Source organism: Engystomops pustulosus, chromosome 8 (assembly GCF_040894005.1).
Source record: "Engystomops pustulosus chromosome 8, aEngPut4.maternal, whole genome shotgun sequence".
Taxonomy (NCBI): Eukaryota; Metazoa; Chordata; class Amphibia; order Anura; family Leptodactylidae; genus Engystomops; species Engystomops pustulosus.
This window is the reverse complement of record NC_092418.1, coordinates 91,181,824-91,200,227: the sequence shown is the minus strand read 5'-3', so window position 1 is coordinate 91,200,227 and position 18,404 is coordinate 91,181,824. Positions and strand designations below refer to the sequence as shown.

At 41.3% G+C, this 18,404-nt stretch overlaps 1 protein-coding gene across 1 annotated transcript in view; it reads left to right on the top strand.

Moving 5' to 3' along the window:
• Positions 1-492: 492 nt before the first annotated feature.
• HAT1 (histone acetyltransferase 1) overlaps positions 493-18,404 on the top strand; it is a 35,372-nt gene continuing 17,460 nt past the window's right edge. Inside the window, exons 1-5 of the mRNA XM_072121734.1 lie at positions 493-610; positions 6,538-6,609; positions 7,054-7,129; positions 7,409-7,529; positions 16,802-16,981. Of these exons, the coding sequence (XP_071977835.1) occupies positions 604-610; positions 6,538-6,609; positions 7,054-7,129; positions 7,409-7,529; positions 16,802-16,981 (456 nt within the window). The 5' untranslated portion in view covers positions 493-603. The remainder of the gene's footprint in view (positions 611-6,537; positions 6,610-7,053; positions 7,130-7,408; positions 7,530-16,801; positions 16,982-18,404) is intronic.

Here is an 18,404-nt window from a genome sequence, read left to right as displayed (position 1 = left end):
TCCTTTAAAGAAGAGCATATCCTGCCAGAGGGGGCACACACCAGTATGTCTGTGTGCTTGGTTTACAATCCTTCATCCCGGTGATAGATGTCCTTTAAGAAGTTATTTTGCAATACTAATTAGTGAGATCAGGACCCCCTGTACTTTGGATTGTTGAGGGTCCCAGCAGACAGACCTACACCAATCACCGTGTTAGTCACTATCCTGTGGGTGGGGATAGATTCTAGATTTGGGACAACCCCTTTAAATGGTGCCAGTAGAAAGTACAATTCACCCTGCATAAAACAAGTCCCCATACAGCTATGTAAGCTATAAAAGCATCACCGCTTATATATAGAACTGCTCTAATCATTCTCCTATGGGAATGTCCGTGTAGATCCCAGTTAGGAGCAGAATCCCTGATCCCTGGGGCAGATAACACATTGGACAATATGGATGCGCATGACACGGGCTTCGTACTACGTTGCTACGCGACCACAGAGCGGCTTGTTACTACACGCTCGGCCTGCGCAGGAAGCGGAATTACGTCATCATGTCACGTGCCCGGCAGAAGGCGCGGGTTGATTTGTTGTGGCCTCCTGACGTTGCCGCAGATGAGCAGACATGGCGGGTAAGTTCCAGGGTATAAGATGAGGCTAGCGGATAGCGGCTAACATTCAGCACAGCTAGGATGTTGCTGGCGGGGGCTCTGCGGGTGACAGCGGGGGCTGGTGGTGGCGCGTGAGGTCTCCTCCTGTCACCCGTCACTCATAGCCCCCCCCCCTCATGTCACATCTCCCGCTAAATATTCTGCTGAGACTTCCCGGGAAACTGGCGCCACAGTGTATCCAGATAGAGCGCTGTTCACATGTATGCGGCTTGCCAATAACATACTGCGTGTATATAGTCGAGCAGGCTGCTGCCATACTGGGGTGCAGAGGGAGGGGGTGCAACAAGTGTTAAAGTGAACCTGGAAACTTGACTTTGGAAGCCAAGTTGCTGCTGCTGGGTCCTATTATCTGAGCTTATGCAGTTACCTGTGATAATCGCCTTACCTGCCACTGATCAAGTCTGAAAGAGTCTTCTGTGGGTTCTCCGAGGCTGCGACAAGCCAATGTCAGTTTAGAAAATCCCTTTAAGGAAGTTTTAAAGGGGTTTTCTAAAAGCAGTCAGTAACGTGAGGCTAAGTTCATATCTGTTTTGTGGCCTCTTGTGAGAATACATAGGGAGGATACCTGACGTGTCCTTATAATAGAGGGCTAGTACGTATCCTACTGTATTCACATACGGGGCTGTACCTTGTACTGTTCCGCCCCCTTAAAGCAGGAGGAGGAGCAAACAATGGCAGCATCCAGTGATTGGCTGCTGCTGATGTTCAAGGTGTTTCCTCAGTGATGGACAGGTACATCACGGGACCTCCCGAATCGTGGAGGCCAAGGGTCATGTCATGTGACCAGGGTGATGGCATCAAGGGTCCTGTGCTCTTTACATTTGCAAAAATGTACCCCATGTATGTATCTGATGACATGAAATCACATAAATAGAAAAAATAAAAAGGTTCAGCTCACCACTTTTATGTGGCTGTCGTGCTTCTTTGTGCCGATGCACGGACGTGCTGTGCAGGGACCAGAGATGATTTGTGACGGATACAAAGTTTTTCCAGCATCGGAATCGAAGAAAAGTTCAATAATCTTCCGTAATATAAAATTCCATTTTATTCAAAATTCTTTAAAAACAGTGAAGATGTCCTATAACATAGCAAGTCTGACGCATTTCAGACCTTATTCGGAACTTAGTCGTAGCCTGGTTACGACTAAGGACCGAATAAGTTAAGAATTGCGTCAGAATTGCTATGTCATAGGATGTCTTCACTGTTTTTAAAGAATTTTGAATAAAGTGGAATTTTATATTACGGAACATTGCTGAACTTTTCCTCGGTTCCGATGCTGGACATGAAATCACAGCAGCCTCCATGGATTTTTACTTCTTTCCATCCTCCATGGAGGCTGCTGTGATTTCATGTCATCAGATACATACAGTATAGTACAGTTTGCTAATGTTAGGAGGCTAAAGGACCCGAGATGATGTCACTCTAGTCATATGACATGATCGTAACACAATGTAGAGCTGTTGGTCAAAATAAGGGGATGGTTTATCGGCAACCCAGGAGAGAGAAGAGTCAGAGCCAGTAGAGATGAGTCAGGAAAGCTAATTTGCATATCAGAAAAACTACTGTAATTAAGGTACAGAGCTTCACTGGCATCTAATTTTAGGTGATATGGGGAGTATATGTAACCCTTTATCAGCTGGCATCGTTAGTCAGGGTCGTAAAATTTTGTTGGTAGGCCTTCTTTTTATTTTCAATTATATAACTATAAATATGGTTCATATGTTGTCAATGGATTAAAGTGTAAATAAACACTTCTAATAATTGCGTAACTGGTGTAGATGATAATAGTAAACTTTGTAATAGAATTGAATCTGTCACTGGCGTTTATATAGTTTATACGATTGAAAAACGACACGTTCAACTTCACACCTATTGTAGTTTTAAGTAAAAGTATGATAATGGGGTCGCTCAAGTGTTATATTAATTGTGATACATGGGTACAGCTTAGTAAATTCCTGCTACTTTCCAGGAGTTTTAATCCTGTGGCATCTGATTGCATGGGATAAAACATTTTTCCAGTGCTTGTGCCAACTCCTTCTTTTTCCCCAGACATGTGGGGTGATGCCAGGGGTACAGCGTCTGCTTATCTTGCTGGACTCTTCTTCTGAGAGTCCATGAGTATAGTCTCAATGTGTCTCATCTGGCTACACTGGCCGTATACTAGAGGAGCAGACAGACATGGTACTGAGGCCCAGGATCAAAGATGTTTGGTACTGGGTAGTGGGACTCTTCGTGATATTGTCATTCTTGTGTGGTTGTTTGCAGTCAATATTAAGAAAAAAATTAAAAGGGGGGGGGGCAGCAGAATGTTTTTGCCTTTACTATACCGGACTTCTCGAATCTGCTTGTCTTGTGAGCCATCCCAGAAGTCTCTAAGAACTAGTGAGTGTAGGAAATCAAGTGGAGTAAATAGTTTGGTATTATACCTTGGAGAAAAAGTGGCAGTGACAGCTTTAGAGTTATCGGTGAAGGTGATTGCTGGGAATTAACCTGTTACCCCCACCAGCTGATATACATGACTGGTTAGAGCCTGTCTGTATTATAGGTGGCATCCTGGCTCTCTGCGGGCACTGCTCTTCCTCGCATACATAGAATGGTACCTGCTGTGGGCCAGTACAGCTGATATAGTACGGACAAAGATCACCATTTACATCTCTGTATGTAATATAAACAGTTGCTTGAGTGAGGCCTTGGTTGTTGCACCTCAGGATGTTGCCTATTGATCTAGTGATGATAGTTGTTTATGAACTATGTTACTGTGTATGTTCCTCTATAGAACAAGCAGTGTCCCTATTATAAGCCTTAGTGGTCAGTGTAAGAACTTCAAGGCAGAGGAATTACTGTATAAGCCGAGTTCTTCAGCACAAAAAAATGTGATGAAAAGCCCAAACTTGGCTTATACTCAAGTAAAAAAAATCAGTCGGCAGCCGTAGATTTATTGTGTGCGCTGACAGCCTGACGGATCGCAGAGAAGACCTGCAGAGGTTGTCAGAAAGGTGAGTATACACTTTTTTATGAATTGGGCAAACTGGGTGCTGGCTGGGTACACATACTGGGGGAATACTGGGTGGCTTTATACTGGGGAGAAGGGTTTGAATAGCTATATACTGTGGGGAGGCTCTGACCAATGCATTTTCCACCCTAGGCTTAGGCTGGTTATACAATTCCATTAAAAAGAATAAGTTCACTAATTAAAATCTCTCTAAGTGCAACAAAGTGTCAATTGTCTTGAAGCTTCATATTCAGCCTGTAATGCATAGAAAGTCATTGGTAAGAAAAAAGGATCCATCTAAATGGTGGTTTGTTGAAAATGTGACGGCTTTGTCAGTATAAGTGTCTTATGTGAATAGGGCACCTCTAGTGGGCCTTATTGATATACTTTTAGATGTTGTTTACGAATTCTAAGTTGCGTTTTATAGGAAGCGTCTATCCGCTTATAGTCTTGGGCTGCATTCAGGGCCGGCATACATCAGGCGCACTGGAGAGGAGAGTTGAGTGCCGCTCACCCCTCCCCTCTCCATAGAAAATAATGGCTTAGGGCCGAAGATAGAGAATGCTCTATCTTTTTAGCGGGAGCGGTATGGTGAGCACTCATTGTGTTCACCGTACTAAGCTCATGTACCAGAAACGCCTATGGCGGACGATATATGGATATACGTCCCTCATACATGTGAATACACCCTTCTGTGAAGAGCATCTAATATGCAAGGTTCTTTTCCATTGTTCAGCTGATCTATCCGACCATCCAATGTCTCTCTGAACCAGGAATTCTGTTATAAACTTCACGTCTCATCAAGACAGTAATAGTCTCCTAATTTTTAAAAAATATATTCCAAATCTGTATGGTTGAATAAACATGTATGAGTGTCTCCTGTCTCATAGAACTCTGTAGTCGATGAGAGTGGTGCTTCCCTGTATTCTTTGCACTGATTTTATGTAAGGGTAAGGGGTGCAGGGATGGAAGCCAGTGATTTTTCTGGAGTATTTTTTTAATGATTTGTTGTAGTATGAATATAAAGGTTTTCAGTGCTGCCCTTTTCTTCTTTCACTTATAAACGGGCCCACTCATCTCTACTTGCATGACTAAGAAAAGTCTCCTGTGGTTTGCATAGATATTACCAATCGAAAGCATCACCATGTCATGTCATGGACTGACCTCAATATCAGGGGCTGGACTCAAAGTGTCGTTGTGATCTATAAGGAGTCCCTACTTCCCCATGGAACAGCATTGCTGAGCTGTTATCACGATTGCAGCAGGAAAGAAGGAACTCCTTACATCAGATATGACTTTGATGCCTCGAGCCCTGTTCTGCACTGTGGTCACTGTTAATCAGGGCATTTAAATTCTGGACAAATGTGGAAGTTGTGGAGACAGTGGAAGATAGCGTTTTTCTTTATTTCTTTACTTTTTTCATGCCAAGTAAATTGAAATCCTGCAAATTGTGTAGTATGCCAAGGAAGGCAGAAACTTCTCAAACTGGGATAGATTCCTACCACTCTATTCAATAGTGGGAATGTGATCAGCGTTCTTGTCACCCATTCAGGGGGGCGAAATATAAATTCACCACAACCTCTGTAAGGCTGTAGACCTATGGAGTGCGCATAGATTTTCGGTATAGATCACAATGGGGCTTATGCTGCTCCTTCCTGCTCAATCCACCTCTCTCATATAATAGAAAATCCTGCTGCAAAGTCTCCGTCAAAAAAGAATCAAAAACTCTAGTTTAAAGGGGTTGTCCGAGTTTTGAAAAAAAAATATATGTGGCCGGGAGCGGGCTGCCTAAAACAATAAAGCTGTACTTGCCTTCAGGTGCCCTCCAGTATCTGCATTCAAGCTGTTTGTTTACATGGCACCCGGACCGGAGCGACAGCAGCGCTGGATACCGGAGGGCACCGGAAGGTAAGTACAGCTTTATTATTTTAGGCAGCCCGCTCCCGGCCACTTATATATATATTTTTTTTAAACTCGGAGAACCCGTCAGGCAAATTAACCCCCATAATCGAAATAGAGCATTGCCTCTATCCCTTCATTGTCCCTCTACATGCCTGTAAACTTAAGCAATGAGGTCCTAAAGCTGTATGCAAATGACCTGTGAGATGTCCAATGAGTCATTAGCATATTCAAGCTGTCTGGCTTATTCATGAGTGGGAGGTACAGCCACACCCCCAGTGCATGACTGACAGCCTGTATAATGGTGTGAGGCTGTATAATGATGCGCTTTCTGGTGCTGGCGCCCCCTGCAGCCTTTGTGTGTATAGGAGAGATACAACAGCTCCAGGCAGCCATGTTATAGTCAGATTCATGTGTAGCTGATGTCTGTGTCTCTGTATTAGGAGGATGCAGCATGTCAGCAGATGCAGCACACACACTAGCCATACTTTACTATACATTACACACAGACCTGAGCAGGGAGAGGGGAGGGGGAACAGGGGTGACATCACTGCCTCTGACCATGTGACCAGCCTCATTTACCTAATAAAGAATAGATGATTTTACAATGATTAATGTATGAAATAACTAGATAAAGGCTGGGATGGGATCCTTGTGAGGTGCTCCAACAGGTAGAGGTGACAGGACAAGTGACACAAACCTGATGACAGGTGTCCTTTAAGCCTAAAGGGGGTTTTAAACAGTTTTTATACTGAAGACTTTTCATCAGGATTAGTGATCAGTGGGGGGTCCTGCACCAAGTAGCTAATCTGGCTGAGTAAATAGTGTCAGGGTAGACCCCTTTCAAGTGATGTTTTTGGTGCTGCATGCACATGGATATCTAACTTCAACTTCATTTGGATTTATAATATTTCTAAAGCACATCTGTAATGTATAAAAATACAGCAATTCTTTCCAGCATATGTAAACTTCAATAACATTGTCTTTTTTGTCTTAGCTCTCAGTAGTATGGAGAAGAAGTTGGCTGAATACAAGTGTAACACAAATGAAGTCATTAAGTTAAAATTGGGTGAGTGAAGTATATTAACAAATTTGGTTGAAAATGTATAATTAGGTATTCAGGGATATACAAATATTTCTCGTAAGGGGCTAAAAGAGTTTGTCCCATAGGATAATTTAGGTCTGCAAGGTCCACATGTGAATTTAATGCTGCTATTGCACAACCTCTGCTACATTTCTCATTTTTAGTAGTGCTTTATTTTCTGAGATGGCTAAGGGTGCACAATTGTCAGAACACAAAGATCAGACGCCTCTTCTTTGGCTAGGGTATCAGTGTAAGTGGACCTTTAGAAATCCAGTAAATTACAGGAGATTTACCCAAGATTGGAACTGATAATGTATCCACAGTATATAAAAATAGTATCCAGTGTGTGACTGATGTGACCCCCCACTGAAGGTCATATGTTCCCATTTCTTTTGATTTGACATTTCTTCATCTTTCGCTCCCCACCAGTGCGCTTCCCTGAGGACATCGATGATGACAGCACAACGTTTGGCCCAGAGTTCAGTCACCAGTTATTCGGAGACGAGTAAGTACTATAGAAGGCTACTTGGACTGGGTACTAACTTGTTAGTCAGTGGATTGAGAAGGATGTCTACAGCATCTTCTCTGCTCATACAAAACAGACATTACCCTTGTTAGTACTTTGTGTTTCAGATATTCCACATCAACAATCTGAAACATAGAACAGAACATTATGGTCCAAACCTTCAACATAAATTCTATGACATCTCAAGTCCATGACTCAAAATAATTCTTAAATGTTTAGATATATTCTTGGTAATCAGCTTTTCCCTTGTCATTTCAGTGAGGTGGCTTTTGGATACAAGGGTTTGCAGATTCTGCTTTACTACAGCGCTGGAAACTTATCCACAATGTTTCGTGTGCACTACAGCTCTAAAGTCGATGACAAGTTCGATGGAGTCCAAGTAAGTTGTACTTTTATGTGATGCTTATTCTCTGTAATCCTTTCTCCGAATGCGCTCGGCAATTTCCGGCAGTTCCATAGAGATTAATGGAGCAAAAATGGAGATTATGAACAGAATCACTCCGGCACCGACATGGCTTGGTTAAAATTTCTTTCAATCTTTATTTTCTTCCAAAAATTAAAACATGGAACTTGACAACCCAATGGCAACACCAGTTGTTACATATTGCGGGACAAGGCCTACGCGTGTCAGGTGCTACACGCACCCTTAATCATGGCACAAGTGAAGGTACAACAACTCAGGGTAAATATGCTAAGTACATAGTGACACAATCGGCATGTTTTCGGTATCCACATTCGTACTTTGTTAACCCTAAAATCAACAATATATTAAAAAAGTGTAGTTATTTCTAATATAGAGCCCCCTAAACATAAAATCATACCTGAGAGACATGTACAGTTTCACAGCTTTGAGAGTTATTGATCGTAATTACGATCTAAATTTGAGTTGGACGGCAGGGGTTAAAGACTAAACAAACAAGCAAATGGAAAATAGGACCAAATATTTACAAATTATCCCACAGAGGTACCACAAGAGAAAAGCAATACAAAGTAAATTGGATTGTTTCCCGATCTGCAGCTAGTGTGTCATCAGGGGAAATCCACCAGTGGAGATGCGTTATGGGAGTAATGGGTGTTTCTCCAGAGCGCATGTGCACATGGATTTTTCCCGTGGACTACAAGTCATCGGTAAGCGACAGTTTCACACCAATGGTGACATAGTAAATAATACAGTAAGTATATAGCGTCATTTATTTTGAAACAGATTGTGGACCCTTCGTTATTTGATAGTAAAAAGTATATTGTTAGTGTCTTATGATGTAGATTTCGTTGGTATGAACAGGTACAAAGGGATCATGAAAAATATCATTAAAATATCTTGAATATGTATATATGATGTATATCTTGAGTAAATATATAGGGTGGTATGATATTTTTGAGAGGTGATGGCAGTTCGATAATTGATACGAGAGAGATGCGTGTGAATATAAATGAGTACAAAGAAATACAAAAGGCACAACATGTAAATGTTTGTAATTTAATCCTCTCGGTATTCTTGTGTCTAAATGAAGGATCCAAAAGGCCTCTCTCTCTTAGTATTTTATGCCTGTCACCCCCTCTTTTAAGTCCCTTTACTTGTTCAATAGCATATGTTTCTAGGCTTGATGAATTTCCAAAAAATGTCTGACTGCACCGGAGATGGTTTTTTTTGTGAAATTTTTCTTTCTTATTGTTGTTAATATCTCTAAGGTGTTCAGTGAACCTTTCTTTAAATTTTCATATAGTGCACCCAGCATACGTTAGATTACAGGTATTGCATTTAATGATATATATAATATATCTGCTATTAAAATTGAGATGTTTTTTTATATGAAATGTCGAAGTCCCATCAGTGTTTTGTGAATGTTTTAGTGTTTTTAGCATAACCACATGTTATGCATGGGTACGTTCCACATTTGTAAAAACCCTTTGTGTCAAGCCATGTACCAGTTCTGACCATTGAGGGATCGCGCAGCATACTTGGTGAAATACGGATGTCTAATGTTGGTGATCTTCTCGATACCACTTTACATCCCTGTTGTAATATGTTGGCCAGTTTATCATCCTCCATTAAGATAGGTAAATTTATTTCTATGATATGTTTAATCTGGAAGTATTGATTACTGAACTGTAAGGTAACGTATGGCGTGTCATTGGATACTTTGCATGAAGTGTCCTTGGGATTTTTGTATAAGAGTTTTTTTTCGATCTTTTTTTATCCACTATGTCTCCAGCTCTGCCTAACATCCACCTTGGATAATCTCTCTGTTTCAAATGGCATGTGATATTGTCGGCTTAAATTTCGTAATCATGTGTCGTGCTACAGTTTCTTCTAGCACTAATAAATTCCCCTACTGGGAAACTTTTGATGGTGTGTATGGGTAGGGAGCTATTGGCATGAAGGATGGTGTTGCCTGATGTCATAATGGTGTTGCGATGTGTGCGTGTCATAATGTTCCCTGTGTCGCTGACAGTAAGGTGTAAGTCAAGAAAAATAATATCTCTATTGCTGACACAATGGGTAAACTGTAAATTAAAAGGATTATTATTAATGTACTCGATGAACACTGGTATGGCAGACACATCGCCTTCCCCAAATCATTAGGAGGTCATCGATGTATCTGCCACACCAGTGCACCGAATCCAAAAATGAGTTGTCATCGACATAGATATACTTCTCTTCCCAATAAGCCATGACCAAATTGGCCAGCGACTGGGAATATTTTGCCCCCATTGAGACCCCAAGGATCTGTAGATAATGAGATTTATCAAAAGAAAAAAAATTGTGAGTCATTAAGTACCATGTTAGTTCCTTAATGATTAACTTATGATTAAGATCATACGAACTGTATCTGTCTATGGAAGCACTCGATCATCGAGTGCTTCCATAGCAACTACATGGGGTGTACTAGTATACAGAGAGACAACATCGCACCCCACCCAGGAGAATTTGGGGGACCATTCCATCTTGTCCATTGATCTTAAGACATCTCTTGTGTCCTGAATGTATCCAGGTATCCTTTTTACCAGAGGTTGTAATTGTAGATCCAACCATTCACATGCATGCTCATTTAAAGACCCAATGCCCGAGATAATCGGGCGCATGGGGGGTGGATTACTTTTTACTATCAAACAACGAAGGGTCCACAATCAAAATAAATGACGCTATATACTTACTGTATTATTTACTATGTCACCATTGGTGTGAAACTGTCGCTTACCGATGACTTGTAATCCACGGGAGGAATCCATGTGCACATGCGCTCCGGAGAAACACCCATTACTCCAATAACGCATCTCCACTGGTGGATTTCCCCTGATGACACACTAGCTGCAGATCGGGAAACAATCCAATTTACTTTGTATTGCTTTTCTCTTGTGGTACCTCTGTGGGACAATTTGTAAATATTTGGTCCTATTTTCCATTTGCTTGTTTGTTTAGTCTTTAACCCCTGCCGTCCAACTCAAATTTAGATCGTAATTACGATAAATAACTCTCAAAGCTGTGAATCTGTACATGTCTCTCAGGTATGATTTTATGTTTAGGGGGCTCTATATTAGAAATAACTACACTTTTTTTTTTTATATATTGTTGATTTTAGGGTTAACAAAGTACGAATGTGGATACCGAAACATGCCGATTGTGTCACTATGTACTTAGCATATTTACCCTCAGTTGTTGTACCTTCACTTGTGCCATGATTAAGGGTGCGTGTAGCACCTGAAACGCGTAGGCCTTGTCCCGAAATATGTAACAACTGGTGTTGCCATTGGGTTGTCAAGTCCCATGTTTTAATTTTTGGAAGAAAATAAAGATTGAAAGAAATTTTAACCAAGCCATGTCGGTGCCGGAGTGATTCTGTTCATACTCTGCAATACAAGGTCCAGGCGTACTCCACGAGCACGACTCCAGGCTACTTAACCTATTTTTTCTCTATACAAAAATGGAGATTAATGGAGGTACGTGGGACCCCATCAGACCCTTCCTTTTCCTATCCCTTTCTGAGACCCCCCACTGATCAGCAAGTTTGGCCCTTTCCTGTGGCCCTTTCATTTAATGAATTCTGTCATAATGTCGCGGAAGGGAGATTGGACTTGGACGGATCATTTTATTCTTTGCCTACTCAGTGTTGTTTCTTCCCCTCCTCCAATTTTTTTGAAGTTAAATGCTATAAATGTTATCTGGCTTAAAAAAAACTATTTTCCAGGAGGCCAAAGTATTCTTTTCTCTGACCCTTTTTCAATGTGCATTTTTGTTTTTTATTCAGGTATTTTTTCCCAACATGGATAAACTTTTTAATAACCTAATAAAAGCTTCAAAATACTAGATATATAATCCTTGTACTTCTGACGAGTGATAGAATAGCCACTAGTTTGTGTGATATCATTACATCAACGCACCTTAGAAATTGACAAAATAAAGAAAGCAAATTAATGGCGTTTGAAACGTTTGTACATAGTGTAAAAAAAAAAAAAGAGTGCGGGGTCATCGTTTAGCCGTTCATTGTTCCCACTTGTGTAATAATAAAATGACCAGAGTTGGGGAAAAGGCAAAGCGTGTCTCTCTTTTCTCCGCCAGTAACTTACAAGGGTAAGTGAATGCCGATATAAGTGCCATTCATCTGCAGGTGCATTGCCTCAACTAGGGGATAATGGTTGAAAGGACAGGAATTAGTAGCATGTTGTATTAGCCTTTTGTAGCGTATTTTTGTCCTAAGCATCTTAATTTCCCGCTTTGAATGGCGAGCGGCGAGAGTGTGGGCTTCTGAACTAATACTCATCATGCACGTAAACGGTGTGAAAGGGTTTCTTAGCGAGTGAACACAGAGTGTTCTTGTGTCAGCCCTTGTGGAAATGGATACAATACAAACATTTCAGCCAAACGCGATGTAGACTCCATTGAGTAAAAACCTGGCCCCATTGTCTATCTGCCCTCCCAAACACAGTGAGAACAGAGAGTCCCTGAATAGGGGTGCAAGCTCTTTTTTTTTTTTTTTTTTTTGTTCCATAGACTGCTAGGCTTTTAGGGACTGCGTTGAGGGGGGGCCACAGTTTTTTTGTTAAGTTGAGACCAATTCATTATGTTTTATTGCCTGGTGAGAAGCCGTAATATGTTATTGTGAAAGTTCATCAAATATTCATGGTTTAAGATAAGTAGTAAATGTATTCATTCAAGTGGCCCTAGGGGATTTGAAAGGGAGTATGGAGTCTGCTCAGCTGACAGTCTACAGGGAGACGGCGCTTGTTTAACAAGCTTACGTCTAATCTCTGATTACGGTTTGTCTGAGAGGATTTCCTCTTTTTATTGTTGCAAATCTGCATAAAAACAACTGTTTCCAGAGCATGTAATTCCTTGTAATCCTAAATTGGAGATCTTGACTTGCTCTCCAGTTTTCTTAAATGCATTGTGTTTTTTAATGCATTTTTTTTCTATGTAAAATTTCTATTAAACAAGCTTTTAGGGACTTTTCCTCAACTCCCCTTCCCCCTTTAAGTCCTTGTTCAGTTATATGATTACATATTCCCTTTTTTTGTCAAGGACAGGTGCAATTTTTGGTGACAAAGAGTGTGAGACTTTTTTTTAATGGTTAATATATTTTTCATATACACATATTTATATATAAATTCCCATTATATTAGTATTTTATCATAACTTATGTAATGGTTTTGTATTTTGAGGCTCCATCTTGATTTTTTAACTTAAAATCCATCATGATAAACCAGGGTATCTCGCTCATAGATCCAGGCACACTGACTGTGGTAATCTTCTGATATTTGCTAAACGTGGCCTCCATATTTCTAAAATACATTTTTAAATAATTAGAATGAGGCAGAAGTGCTATGGGGTGCATTACCAGAGTCCCTCAGTTCTGTAGCTTCACAAACCTTTACACTGTGCAGGAGCACTTCCATTGTGTGAGATTACAGCAGGCAGAGGGAGGACCTGGGTCGGGAGGACAAGACAATGTAACAGCCTGTGAATCTGCAGCACGAAGGGGCCCTGGTAATGCCCCCACAGAGCCCCTCTAGCTTATAAAAGTTGATTGTATAAGGGAAGCTATGGATAACAAATGTAAGAAGATTACAACAGTCATGGTGTCCCAGGTTTATCCATGCTTGATTTCGTTGGTAGATTTCCAACGTAGAGCAAAACCACTCTGGTCAAGATGCGTTTCTGCATCGGTGTCGCTACAGCATTCTCAAGGTTTGTTTAGTTCAAAATCCATTAAAACAAATGGTAGATTTTCTTTAACCCCTTAAGGACGCAGCCATTTTGTAGCTTAAAGGGCACCTACCACCACGAATCTACCTATAAAGGTAGATGGGGTGGTAGGTGGATGTATGGGACGTGAGGATAGCCCTTTTTAGGGCTAATCCTCACGTCCCCGCTAGCGTAGCATAAACTTTATTGCCCTAATATGTTAATTTAATTAAGCGGCTACCGGGGCGTGGAGTAGCCGGACACGAGGCTACACGGCGCGGCTACTCCACGCCCCAGTAGCTGCTTTCCCCCGCCTACCCTGTGATCTTCGGCGCGCAGCTCCTGGCAGCTGCGCGCCCTCGTCCGAGAAGCCGGAGTTCTGCGCATGCGCAGTAACTCCGGCCAAGATGCGCGATCTCGGGAACAAGGCCGGAGTTACTGCGCATGCGCAGAACTCCGGCTTCTCGGACGAGGGCGCGCAGCTGCCAGGAGCTGCGCGCCGAAGATCACAGGGTAGGCTGGGGAAAGCAGCTACTGGGGCGTGGAGTAGCCGCGCCGTGTAGCCTCGTGTCCGGCTACTCCACGCCCCGGTAGCCGCTTAATTAAATTAACATATTAGGGCAATAAAGTTTATGCTACGCTAGCGGGGACGTGAGGATTAGCTCTAAAAAGGGCTATCCTCACGTCCCATACATCCACCTACCACCCCATCTACCTTTATAGGTAGATTCGTGGTGGTAGGTTCCCTTTAAGGCTCAGCCCGATTTTTTGGATTCGGACTTGCGTCTCTTTATATGGTTATAACTTTTGAACGCTGTTACTTATCAAAACAATTCTGAGATAGTTTTTTTTCCCCACATGTTGTACTTCATTTTAGTGGTAAATTTTGGCAGATAAGTTTTGCGTTTATTTACAATAAAAAAGAAAATATGATAAATTTTTTGAAAAATTTGCCATTTTCGAAATTCAAAATCATTGCGTTTTCAGGCAGATCGATTTACCACCTAAATAAGTTGCTGAATAACATTTCCCATTTGTCTACTTTACATTTTCATAATTTTTGAAATGTCTGGATAATTTATTTTGATGTCACGCGGCTTACAAATAGAATATCGCTTTTCCGGATTTTCAGAATTGACTATTTTGGGGATAAATACAGTTTTGAATGAAATTTTACATATTTAGCATCAAAACCCCCTATATAACCAACCCATTTTCAAATCTGCACCCCTCAAACTATCAGAAACAGCATTTACGAAGATTGTTAACCCCTTGAGATCTTCATAGTAATTGAATCAAAATGGGGGGGAAATTTAGAATGGTCAAATTGTTCCCTTATACGTTCATTTAGCACTAAAATTTACACATTTCCAAAATATAAAAAGAGAAAACCCACCATACAATTTGTTCTGCAATTTCTCCTGAGTACAAAGACCCCCCACATGTGGCTATGACTTGTTTTATGGGGGCACAGCGAGGTGCAGAAGGGAAGGAGGGCGCTGCAGCTGCCAGGATTTTAGTTTCCTCATTGGCCCCTTTTGAAGGCTATAAAATTTTCGCTTTTTCGTTATTGGGGCCATGTGACGGCATTTTTTTTGCGGGATGAGATGCTTTTTCCATTGTTACCATTTTGGGGTTGGTATCACCTATTGTTGAAAATTTAGGAACTTTTTTTGAGGGCAGGAGTAGAAAAGCATCAATTCTGTACTGGATTTTTTACTTTTTTTTTTTTTTTTTCGTGTTCACCGTATAGACTAATAATCCTGTTATCTTTATTCTATGGGTTGATACGATTACGGGGATACCAGACATGAATATATTTTCTTACGTTTTACTAAATTTGTCAAACAAAACCCTAATGTGGGGAAAAATCTATCATTTATGTATTGCCGTCTTCCAAGTGGCATAACTTTGTTACTTTTTTGGCTACGGAGCTGGTTGATGGCTTGTTTTTTGCGGGACATGTTGTACTTTGCACCAGTACATATGGTACATATGGTTTTTTGATTGCATTTCATAGCATTTTTTGTGGGATTGAAAAGGTAAAAATCATAATTTTTGGAGGGTTTATAACAGTTTTTTTTACGGCGTTTATCGTGCGGGTTCAATAATGATTTACTTTTATTCTACGGGTTGTTACGGACGCGGTGATACTATATATGTGGTGTTTGTGTTATGATTTAGACTTTTTTTGAGTTATATGTCTCTTTATATGTTTTGGGAGTTTGGGGCATTTTTAGTGATTTATGACTTTATTTTTTTATTGAATAACTTTTTTTTTTTTTTACTTTTTCACTTTTATACCATGGGACATGAACAAGCAATCTTCTGATTGCTTCTTCATGATAATATTCTGCAATACTGATGTATTGCAGAGTATTATCAGTGTCAGCCTATACACTTGCATAGGCTGGCACTGTGCCAGAAAGATGACGTCACAGATCGGACCCCAGAGTTGCTATAGCAACGATCGGCGCCCCCCCGAAAACGGTTCGGGGGGGCCGATCGTGGGGGAAAGACCCCCCAGATGCATGTTAGATGCGGCGGTCGCGCTGACCGCGGCATTTAACGGGGTAAGCACCGGGTGTTACACTGGGGTGCCGGCTATTAGTTACAGCCGGCACCCCGTGTTTCCCGATGCCGGTTCGGCTCTGATCCAGAGCCGAGCCGGCATAAGCGCCGTGGCGGATATATCCGCCACTGAGCGCTAAGTCACTGCGCTCCGTGGCGGATATATCCGCCATGGAGCGTGAAGGGGTTAAGGGACACTGCACTTTTATGTGTCTTCAGTAATTGCGTGAATGTGTCATCAGTAATTGACCTAATAAACCACTACCATTATATTGTCAGGCAGTGTGACACCTTGTAGTTTTTGTTTCTTTAATGGGCCAGTGTAATGGCATCATCTAGAAAATCAACTTTGAAGTGAGATGTAAATTGGTTGTATGAAGTCAAGGAGGCGGAGAGTCTAATACTGAAATCAAGGTGGGATCTCAGAGAGCCTTCTCCTCTGTGATTAAAAAACCTGCATCGGACTACAGGAGATCTGGTTAGGGATGTCTCTGGATGTAGGACCATCAATTACAGTAAAGGTGCTTTCTGAGGAAGGGAAAGCTTGACTCCAGTGTTAAAACTCCGCCTCTTTGACTTTATGTAACCAATTTACATCTCACTCCAAAGTAGATTTTCCTGAAGATTCCACCACACTGGGTCATGAGAGAAAAATGTTCTGGAAGGTGTTCGGCTGCTTGACAACATGCTGGTAGTGGTTTATTAGATACATTTTTGCTGACAGGTTCCCTTTAAGTGCCTTTTTTGGTATTATTTCTGACAGGTGGCCTCATCCCTTATATAGTACTATACACACAAGTTGATTTATAAATGTATTGTTTTGGACTAACTACTAAATAGTGATGTGATATTGGATCTATAAAACCTAGTAATACATTCCATTTATTTTATTATAACAGGCTGATGATGTTGAAAGCAAAATTCGTGAAATAATCCCGCCTGGGTTTTGTCAAGGTACAGATGACTTTGTGTCTTTATTGGAAAAAGAAGTAAATTTTAAACCGTTTGGCCCTATAATACACACCTATACAGTTTATAATGAAGAAGCAGGGGAGGAGATCACCTACCAGATACATAAGGTAAGTGCACGGTTTCTACCATTGTTTAAGAAATACTTTGTTGCCAAAACGTAACCTCATTTGGATTAGAGCTGTGCTGATACCAGAATTTGGAATGCCATACTGATTTGTTTTAAATTTTGTTTAAAAATGTTTTTAAATCAAATAATTGTTATTGAAATGTTTGCGTTTTACAAAGCGTTTAACTACCACCCCTACCACTTACAAACAGAACATAGCCCACCCCCCTTCCCTCCAAAAGGAAACGGTATTGGATGTCTAGGCATAGTAAATCACATGCATTTATTTTTAGCTTAAACCTTATGAAGGTGCAGTATCCAAGACTGTCTGACAGAATCATTGAAGTAAAGTATCCAACTTACAAAAAGGCATTTAATGGGCTATGGCGTAAAAAAGCAGAAGGAAGAGTATTATTGTTCATCCCATCAATGGAGTCCCACACCTTTTCAAATTATTGTGTTCATTTTAGAGAACCAGCTCTCCACTGGCTCTCCCACATCATTTGTAGTAAATGCGCCTCCTCCATCCCACACCTAGGCCAGGTATCCTTGTCCCTAAACCCTGCTTTGTGTAACCAGCTAAGAGTTCTGTATACCCTATGGTTAAAAAATATCTGAGAGGCTGCGGGCCTCACACAATGATAACATAGGGGTCCCTTCCGGCAAGGATGTCCACTACTCGCTTGTTAGTGGGCCAACATCCCCCTCCAGTTTCGCTCTGACATGTAATGGGAATTGTTCATGGTAAGAGCTAATTGCCTTTTGTGTCCCCAGAGGCCACCAGGTCATAAAGAATCAGGTGAGCTATTCCAATACTTGGTGTAGTATCACAATACTCAATACCAAAACGACGTGTTGGGGTCCTAGAACAATCTTGGGTGATAGGGCTACCTTAGAGTGTGAAACCACCAAGAATACAATGTTATGTTAAGACACCAGTATGTTATGGAATAATAGACGGCCCCCAAGGGAGTCTGTCGTCACCCAGGACATTTTTCAATGATGACCGGTTTCAATACTGGATATGAATCATGTTTTGGTTAGTCCTTAACATTATTATGAACCTGCGGGCAGTTGCGTGGGGTAGAGAGCAGTGAGGAGGGGTGGTGCGGTGAGGGGGAGTTTAGTAACACACACAGCAGAGATGAGCCGGGGAGATTCATTGGAGCTGAGACTTGATACAGTCTTGAAAGTAAGAGGAATAAAAGTTGTTTTTTCCGAGAACATCAGAAATGTGCCGAAGCCTCACACTTCAGTTTTTTTTTTCACTGATCCAATGTTGTCAGTGAGCTCAAAAAGAGCTAAACTGACCACTGATCTGTTTTTTTTCCACTGAAGTGTGAAAAAGCCCACTGAAAAAAATTATTCAGTAAGGCATCACTGAAACTCGCTGAAGCCAGGAAGAGAAAACCGATCTGTATTGG